Source organism: Cyprinodon tularosa, unplaced genomic scaffold, assembly GCF_016077235.1.
Source record: "Cyprinodon tularosa strain WSP-4 unplaced genomic scaffold, ASM1607723v1 ctg1046, whole genome shotgun sequence".
NCBI classification, from domain to species: domain Eukaryota; kingdom Metazoa; phylum Chordata; class Actinopteri; order Cyprinodontiformes; family Cyprinodontidae; genus Cyprinodon; species Cyprinodon tularosa.
Window position 1 is genome coordinate 146,244 of NW_024037834.1, and position 10,039 is coordinate 156,282.

General features: G+C 38.9%; 1 protein-coding gene across 1 annotated transcript; it reads left to right on the top strand.

The window, feature by feature from the left end:
- The first annotated feature begins 290 nt into the window (after nt 1-290).
- On the top strand, nt 291-8,035 carry unm_hu7912 (un-named hu7912). Its single transcript, XM_038283474.1, has 2 exons — nt 291-508; nt 4,633-8,035. Exon 2 carries the CDS (start codon nt 4,685-4,687, stop codon nt 7,886-7,888), a length of 3,204 nt encoding a protein of 1,067 aa, XP_038139402.1. The 5' UTR covers nt 291-508; nt 4,633-4,684; the 3' UTR covers nt 7,889-8,035.
- The last annotated feature ends 2,004 nt before the right edge of the window (nt 8,036-10,039 follow it).

A 10,039-nucleotide genomic window follows, 5' to 3' on the forward strand; every position in this document is an offset into this window, starting at 1 on the left:
TTTCTCTACCTTATGCCCAAGAGTGTGGGAGGGACACCAGCAGTTGCCAGTCAAGTGAAAAAACCTGCAGACAAATTGTTTACTGCACAAAATCTGAAATTCAATGCGTCGGATTCTATTTTATCATCATAAACAGCAAATTAAACCAATTCTTTTATTACAAAATGCACATGAAATAATACAAAAATAGCCCGGAAATGCCCATAACATCTCAGCATAGACCGCATTGCTCCCCTCCCTCCCCTCCTCTCCTCTGAAAACACGCACAACCACGCCCACAGAGGCACGCGCACAGGCGCAAGCTGTGACACACCTCCTCCTCCATCACGCACCAACACAGAGCTATGAGGGAGAGGAGCTGGGTGATGCAGATAACATGAAGGACGGGTGCTCGGCTCCTGGAGGATCGCAGCAGGTGCGTTAAGGTTTATTCTGCGCCGCGCGGAGACAGGACAGGCTGCACTAAACCATCATGTCCACCGCATCCCATCAGTTCTCCGCCGACACGGTAAGAGAGGCCTCCCTGGTACCTTTCCTAAATCTCCAAACTTTTTGCTTCCCTTCGTTTTTTCTTCCCCAAACCTAATTTCGAGCTTAAAGGCGAGAAGGAAAGATGGACGGCCCTGGAAGCCATTGTCGCAGCACAAAAATTAAAGGGGCGCACGAGCGCGTGAAAGCAACAACTCCAAGGCTGAATGCGCCCCACGGGCCTGAGAGATCTGCATCGGCTTCATCACTGTCCTCAACACCCCAGGGAAAGAAAACACTATTGATAAATAATGGTGATAAAAATTTAAAAATAAATCAATGTAACACTAAAAAAGGTTCCTGAAACATTTTTGGTGCCAAAGATGGCCCTTGGCACGAGTTTAAATCAATGCCTGCTAATTATTAGTCAGTTTTAATTTTAGACTGAGATTTATGCAACTGCAGGGGGGCTGAATGGTTTTCTTGCTGTGGGCTGTAGCCATGGAGACAGTATGTGGCATGTGGTTTTGAACTGAAAGTGCAGTGTCCAAACTGAAAAGGAGCTTTGGAGCATGGGAATGAGTGGAGGAAGGAATGCACATATTTACCTAGTCAAGATAAAAGTTAGGGAATTATCAATATTCAGAAATGAGTTGCAACTTCTAACTTTTTCTGAATCTGTATTATTTTGACAAAAAAATAAGCTTCTAAGTGAGTGTTAAAGGCTTCAGTCAAAATAGAAACACACTACTTATTACAAATCATCTATTATATGTTTATTTATTAAGACGTTGCAATCTAAAACATGTATTTTTGTAAGACAGCCCTCCTTAGTACATATTATATAGCCTATCCACATGCTATATAATAGGACATCTAATGCAAATTAATCTGATTTCACCTTTTTGAGTTTAACCACTAGACATGATATTAAGGTGAGCTGTGGAGACATGATGGGGAGATTGCTGGTCACTCCTCTGCAAATGATGAACAGATGGTAACTCACGGTTGGCTGGTGGGTGAGTGCCAACTAGAAAATCCATGTTTGTGTTAGATAAATAAGCGTCCCTTGTTTAAACGTTTTCTCTCTTACTCTCTTAAGTAACCAAAATTATTTCTTCAAACACCTTTCGATAAGAGTCAATAGCAGGTTGAACTTTATTCATTTGAGACATTTTATTGCAGTTTTTTTCTCTGCATGGGAAAAAAGTGATCTTAACCCAATTTCATTCTTAGTTCAGATTTCCAGCTATCCAGTTAACACTGAAATATCTACAGATCCAGACTGGATGATCCTGACGGTTATATGTTGACTAATGTTCGGCATTGAAAGTCTCAGACAGAAACATAAAGATCAAAATAATTCTGTATAAAACATATTTTCATTGGACATTTTAAAACCTCAGTTTTAAAGCGTTGACAAATAATAACCCAGAATGCATGAAAATTACCCTGCTAAAATGTTCAACAATGTAGACATGTTAGACATCGTTGGAAAGCTTAGATTCTCCACAATTCAACCACCTAGTGCATTTTATGGACACAGCGAGGATTGAAGTACAATTAAGACAGATATAGCACCATGTCATAATGTACCATGACAAAGCAGCCACAACAAGCAACCTTGTCTTTATAACTGCTGTTCAAAAAAGACCTATTATTTTCAAGAATAAAAAAACAAACAACTTTGAGTCTTGTTTGAACAGATGCAGCTTGGGCTTGATGCAGCTTATGTGTTTTACTCACCCAATTTTATATATATTCAGAAACTAGAACGTGTTAGCTTTCAAATAACGTATCACACATGTCATTTGGGCTTACAGTTCCTCAGTTATTTGCTTTTCCATTTGGGTTTGCGAAATAGGCAAGAATTTCCCAAAATGAGGTGGATATTAAGAGGTTAAATTTGGTTCCAAACCATTATGGAAACTTGCTCTCAGAAGACAGACTGCTGCTATCGCAGGGTCACCATGCTGCAGAGCATGAGCATCAGTTTTTCTTTTTGTTAGTTAAAATAGAAAAGACAAGTTAGTTTTTTTAATGGTGAGAGGTATGTCAATTTGTCATAAACATAAAAAACAGGCAAAAACAGTGAGAATTCAAAAAGAGCTGGGTCAATAATCAGAAAGGTTAACTGTAAAGTAGATTCATGTCATGTATTTTGAAAATGTTGGCAGTATATCGGTAGACTTTGACCCAATGTAGGAATACGGCCACAAAACATATAAATTACACTTTTGTTGAAAAGTTCATTTATTTCTGTAATTCAATTCACTGAGTAAAACACATTATTGAAATGCTGTATAATCCATATTTCTAAGCCTTTATTTATGTTTATTATTATACACTGTTAATAGATCATGAGATGTGGGGATTTATTTACTTAATTAATACTTTATTAAAGGTTTTCTGAAGGTACACTCAATCTAACAACATGCCTCAAATATTTATTCTAATTTAGTGAATATGACTAAAGACTATATAAGAATAATACATTAAGACAGTCCTTAAAGTTAGAGATTCATAGAGTTCTGTTTTAATTGCTGAATAATTGGGCAGAACAACATATCCAACGGAGGACATGATTGCAATATCACGCAAATAGTGGTACATGATATGTTAGGTGTGGCCTGTTAAAACTAAAATATTCTTGGAAACTTGAGACACTTTCAATAGCTTTTATGATATAAGGGTTGATCATGATGAAAAGTCTTGAAGGTTAGAAAAAGGGAGGATAAGATTGTAGTCACTGAAAATAATTAAGGGAACACTTTAATCACAGCTGATATTGTAAATACGATATTTAAAACTATTGAAATGTCCTTTAAGCCATCATAAATACTTATAAACTGTTAAAAGAGTGCAACCATATGTCCATCACACAAGATGGGTAAATACTATTTCACTGAACTGTTTCAGGAACATGTGTTCTTGAATAGTTAATTACCAGTCTTTGCAGAAAAGCTTCCTAAGGAGGAATTTTGTTCCCAGGTGTAGGAGATATAGCTCAGTAAAGTATACAGCACCAAAATTATTTAAACTACTGTTATGTGTAAACAGACTTAGCAGCTCTGTAGCATCATCTATCTGGCTTAGCAACACTCTCAACCACGTAATGTTTGCTAAATAATGAGTTAAATACATTTACTTATTCTGAACAACGACAATATAGATGATTTTTATACATGAATATATGTTCACAAATTGTAGCAGCATTGATAACAGTGTTTGGGTTTTTTTCTATTGTCTTTCATCTAGATAAGTTAAGCATTTGATTAAATTAATAGTTAACTCAGATGGTGAATTCTGATAGTCAAATTTAACTGTAAGGCAAACATAGAAGATTGGAACAAGACTAAATGCATATTTAATGCATACATTAAATATGCATTTAGGGGAGTGGCGGTCTAGTGGTTAGGGTATAGAGCTTGGAATCCTGAAGTTCTGAGTTCAAGCCCCACTCCCACAGACTACCACTCTGGGTCCCTGAGCAAGACCCTTAACCCCACACTGCTTCCCGGGCGGCCCACTATGGCAGCCCACTGCTCCTCAAGGGAATGGGTTGAATGCAGAGGTAAATTTCTCTAATGTGAGATCAATAAAGTTAAATTATTATTATTATTATTATTATTAACCATAAAAAAGAAATAATATAAAATAAAGCTCAATTGAACTAATTAAAAAAAGTGTATCTCTAAAATATATTTTATTTTATTGCTTTAATGTTAACACACGCTGTTAAAGTCATACATGAGGTGTAGTGGCAGCCTAGTGGGGCAGAGTGGTGGCCTAGTGGTTAGGGCATAGAGTTTGGACTCCTGAGGTTCTGAGTTTGAGCCCCACTCCCACAGACTGCTACTCTGGGTCTCTGAGCAAGACCCTTAACCCCACACTGCTTCCCGGGTGCTGCACAGTGGCGGTAAATGCAGAGGTAAATTGCTCCAATGTGAGATCAATAACATTCAAAGTTCGATAATTGCTATATTGTGCAGGTACTGTGCTGTGAAGTGGTTCATGGCTTGGTTGCCTCTTTCACTTAGCGGCATTTCTACTGGTATCAGTTATATTAAAACAGTGAGTTTTTTTACACGGTTATTTCTGGCCTCAACTATATCATAAATGGTAAAAAAAAGTATTCCTTTTATGTCTCTGTCTCTTCTATAGGATGCCCTGATACTAAATCAACATGACATGAGAGCCTTAAAGTTCCTTCAAGATGACCAGAACGCATCCCCCTGATATACTGGCATCAAATCTGTACCGGAATTTCACACTGAGCGACACTACTGGTCACTCCGTTTCTCTTCATTCCTCAAAGCAATGTGACTTGAAAATGCTTGATAAATCAGAGATAATTAACAAGAGACACTGTCGCAGTTTTGACTTCATTGAGTCACTTGATGATCCACAGTCATTCTCCTCCTCGATGGAGCAACACTACAACAGACCTGAACAGCAGACATTGAATAAAGATCTCTGGAATGCACTGGATCAGCCGGGCCATCTTCGATTTTCATCTCCAGATCTTTTCAATACCAAGCAGTTCCAGCAGCAAACTACTGAAGACAAAACCAGCTATCTTACATGGTCAGACTCCAAAAGGAGATCAAGATCTAAAAGTGCCCCGAGATTAAAGACTACCCTCACCCCTGTCCCAATCTCTGTATCTCCACCACAGGCCAGGGGTGGAAGGGATGAATCTCAGGCTGTTTCAGATTCCATGAGGACAGCTGAAACCCACCGAGAACCCACCAGCAGGCCTTTCTTGAACGAGGTGCATCCTATTAAACTGCAACCCCACACCCCCCTCTACGTCTCAGACTGTTTTGAACATGATAAAGCAGAAAAACCAGCCGTGAGCCCTCATGTCAGGTGCCGTGTAGACATCAAACCAGATGCTGCTGTACTAGAGCACACATCGAGACAGATTCCCAATACACATGGTGAACATCTTTGGCAAAGGTATTCCCAGGCTAGTAGCAGGTCTGGACTCTATGTCCCACGGCACATTGCCTCATCTCCAACACCAACTCCAAGCGAATGCTACAGTGGAGATTTTAGACAAGGATATCTCTATACCACCAGCATATCTCCTATTTCCTACCAGCATTTAGACACACACAGGATGCCATCACCAACAACACCATACCTGAGCCAAGAACACAGAGCGTATTCAAATCCTAACATACCGACAAAGTTTTTCTATACTGAGGATGCTGCTCGGCATCCCATCCACCCCTATGCTAGGACATATTTTCACGATGATCGATCCAGTCTAACCAGTTTTGGTAGTACGGCGACAAGTCAATATGACCCAAGGACACGATGGGTGCATACACTTCCTGTGAGGTCATACTACACAGACCACCTTACCAACCGAGAGGCAGCTCACTCTGTACATAACAGGCCTTACTCCACAAGTGAGAGAGGTTCTTATTTTTCTCAAACTCCACTTTCTCGAGCTTATTATGGAGAAGATGGACGGTTTACTCCATACCACATGAATGGCTCAAGGCTTTTTTATTCTAAACCATTTTCCTCTCCTGAAGAGCAGTACCTTTCACACAGGCTATATAACACAGAGAGTTATCGACGGCCTCGATTGTCTCAGGCCTTTTCAGATGATTGGTATCGCTCTAGTATTTCTGGTTTCTCAAGCCACTCCTCACAGAACACACCACCAAGGGTAAGACAAGACCTTAACATTCCCCCGTGGTTTACTAACAGCTACACAGAAGCAAGTCGACTCGGAGCAGACATCAAAAACCACTCCAAGTCTTGGGACAATATCATATATCCACGACATGAACGAGAGCAAGCTGTACCACGTGGACAAAGCTATGAGAACCTGTTTCACCAAGCAAGACAAGGGACTTCCTCTGATATTACAGCTAAACCGGTCATACTTAACCTTTCAAGTTCACCAAGGCGCTATGCTGCTCTCTCTCTGTCGGAGAATTCTTTGGAGAGGAACTCAAACAAATCATGGAGAAATTCTAAGAGTGGACACTGGTTTGTTACTCCAGAGATCACTATAACAGACAATGACCTATGTTCAGGCAATGCCAGGCGTCATGATGTCCATTCTGTTCGTTGGGATACTTCGGATGGTGAGAAGGCATCAACCCAGAGGCTAGTAAATCAAAAGAAGTCACCCAACACTACAGAGATAACCAAAGAAAAGAAACATAACAACTTCTCCCTTCAGCAGAGTCTGGAACAACTGGATGAACTCTTAGCTGATTTGGTTGTTGACTACAAACCCCCAATGAGCAAAAAATCAAGTGAAAACCTTATAGACCAGTTAAAACAACTGATCACTGAGGACAATGACAAAAACATAGAATCCCCTGCATTGGAAAACTTAGAAAGCCTCAGCACTCACCTTCCATCCTCTAAATCTAGCCCAGATACATTGAAAGACCCAGACAGTGGGTGTGATGCTTTTCAAAGAAGTGCAGAAGAATGTTCTCCAGACCACAGCACAGATGAAGATGACACAATGGTGTGCGCTAATAAGAAGTGCAACAGAATTGAGAACATGTTCAATGCTTGCTTGTACTTCAAATCCTGCCACAGCTGTTACACCTTTTACTGTTCAAGAAATTGCCGCAGGGATGACTGGGAGACCCACAAAGAAACATGTCTCTATGGTCGGGTCAGCAGTGTGTGTCGGCATACTCTTAAGTTCTGCAGAGAGAATTCAGAGATCCATAAGGCCTTTTCTCGCATTGCTAAAGCTGGCTACCTCTCCAGAGGAAGAGGTGTTCTCTTTTTGGGTTTTGCAAATCCAGAGACTGCTGAGAACTTCCTGCAAGTTGGGCTGGAAAGCCTCCTCATGTCTCCTACATACTTGTCCCTTAGAGAGCTGGATGGCTTTAAGGATAACCTAGGTGAATATTGCAAGGAACTGCAGCTGGCAGGCAATGAGTATGACCCTGATGAATGTTTCCTTCTGAATGTATCAGTAGCTGTCGGTGAACTAGTGCCTAACAGACCTTCACCGAGGGTCCAAACACCGACAGTTCGAAAATATGCAAAGGTGTCTTTGGCCTCCTCCAGTCCAGACAAAAAAGTGCTCAAGATGGATAATGAAATGGAAACTCTTATTCTCACGCCCCCTCCAGGAACACCCGACATCGACAAAGAAGGGGAGGAGGGACGGAAAGCGAGGGAGGTGTGCTTCGTCAACATCCAGCGTGAACTCAGGACCAGGGGAGTCTTCCTCCGTCACGAGTATCCCAAAATCTATAATCAGCTGTGTGAGTTTGTAGAGAGTAACAAAAGGTTTACTCCCACAACAATTTACCCGATAGATAAACGAACAGGGAAGCAGTTCATGTGCATGATCATGGCGGCATCTGAGCCAAGAACACTGGACTGGCTGGGGACTCCTCATCTTTTAGACGATATTATATAGCATAGCACTAAATACAGCAAATAAATTATGTCAGCAGCTCTTAATGTAGATACTGTGAATACATGTGGTGGTTTAGAAAATTGGATATTTGTATATGTGTAAATATGCAGCTTCATTTGCTCATTGTCTCTCCTTCTCTTATGTTTGTCCGTCACCAAGCCCTTCCCGAACTCAGACAAAGCAAATGCACTTTTAAAAGTTTACCCGTGTTGGCTTGTTTTGATTATCGTACACTAAGAGGAACTGATAGCCTGCATGTAGACTAGGCTTAAACCAAGTTATTCAGGTGTTTTTGAAGCTTAAAAAGACAATATATCAAGCACATATTATTCAGGGAGTGCACATTCACTCGAGTAACATTTAAGACAACCGATACCATAATACAATGGTAACTTTATTTTCTCTACAAAATGTTATATTAGAACTTTAAATACCATGTTGCAGAGGTTGTGATACAACAAATTTTTGTGTTCAAATATTTCCTTACTATGGTTGCGTGGATATCATTTAACAGATTATTTAATAATGTTACATAGTCAAAAAAGTACAATCCAGCCATCTAATTTTCTGCCCATCCGACTAAGCATTTTATTTGGAGCTTGTCTCATGTAATACTAATGCTTGATGTCATTCTTGTACAAATTGCTTAGTATGAAAGTGGCCTTTAGTTAAGTACAAAAGCATCTGACACAGAGCAATGTATGGGGTAGGTATTTCTAAAGTATTAAGAGCTGTTTAACCAGAACTGTAAATAGATTACTATTTTGCTCAAAGCATGTCATTTCTATTTAAGTATTTTATGTTTTTGCTTATAAGTGAATTTATTATGTTGATAGCAGTTGCTGCTTAGAAATGTGAAAGGTATATTGCACAGTCTGCAAAGAATTTTGCATTATTTTAACATATGGACCTAGAGACCTTATTGTAACTATTACCACCACATTTTCTGAATTCAAGCATATGCAATAAAAGAGCAACCTTGTAATGTAAAATCCTATTTTAATATATAAAACCCCGATTCCTTTAAATTAAAAGTTGTTTGCACTACGAGATAAGTCCTAAAAAATGTTCCTAACAATGCCCCAGCACTGATCTTAGCCTGCTTTATTGTCCTTGATCCCTAAGCTAAGGTTGCTCTTTTACTTGATTATATATCTTTGTGCAAGAGCCCTCAAGTTTATATTTTGTGATGTTTCTAACTACTGTATAAATATATAATAAATGGACTTTAACGAGTGGCCAAGTGTGACCTGTTTTTCAGAATTAGAATTTGTAAAATAGTTTTTTATTGTGGCTGAGTCTTATCAGGATTTTGGGGCTAGAAACACCTTTTTAGATGTTAAACTGAGATTTTTTTTTCATTACAAAAAGTGTCATACTTCAAAAAATTTTTTTCACAGAAAGTGAAATGTATTTTTTTGTGCGTAGTAGCAAATTTCAGGCTGTAATTTTAAAGTGTTATTTAAAAAAAAAAATCGAAATCATAAAAATTAAGGCGTATGGCGTAAGCTTTATGATGGTCAACATTTTAGGTACATCATGTTTTTCTTTTCTTTTTTTTTTTTTTTGTTAAAGTACCTAGTTCCAGATATTAACAATGCAACATGTGGAGAAAATTTTTTTCACAATGTGTTTTAAACAATCCTATTTCTGCTGCTTTATGGTGTTGCCTGTTCAGGGAATCAGCAACATTTCTTCTGTTACAGCACCACCTAGTGGAAGAAAGCGCCTATTGCTGCCACTAGTATTCTAGGCAACCTGTTATTATAATTAAAAGCACTTTATTGCTGCATATTATACAAATGCAACATTTTACAGCACCCCAACATTTCTGTTGTGAATAGTTCAAAATTACACCACTGTTACCATGAGAAAAATTAAAGAAATAAATCTACTTTATTTCTTACTCTATTTTAGAATGAGATCAAAGAAACTATATTGCAACTAGCAATTAAAAGTCATTTATCAGAGCAAATCTTAAATACAGGGCTGCCAACTTTTCACCTTGGAGTGAGATTTTTAAAGAATGTGGACAATGCAAACCTTGTCAGGGTTAGATGAGGATAGGTGCAGCTACAGGTTGTAGGTTTTCAGAGGATTTAACTGAAACAAAGTTGTAAAATGTTGATTATTTTATACCACAGTAAATGT

Bases quoted from the DNA above. Each gene is read 5' to 3' on its own strand.
- unm_hu7912 (XM_038283474.1), top strand. From the start codon at position 4,685: ATGACCAGAACGCATCCCCCTGATATACTGGCATCAAATCTGTACCGG.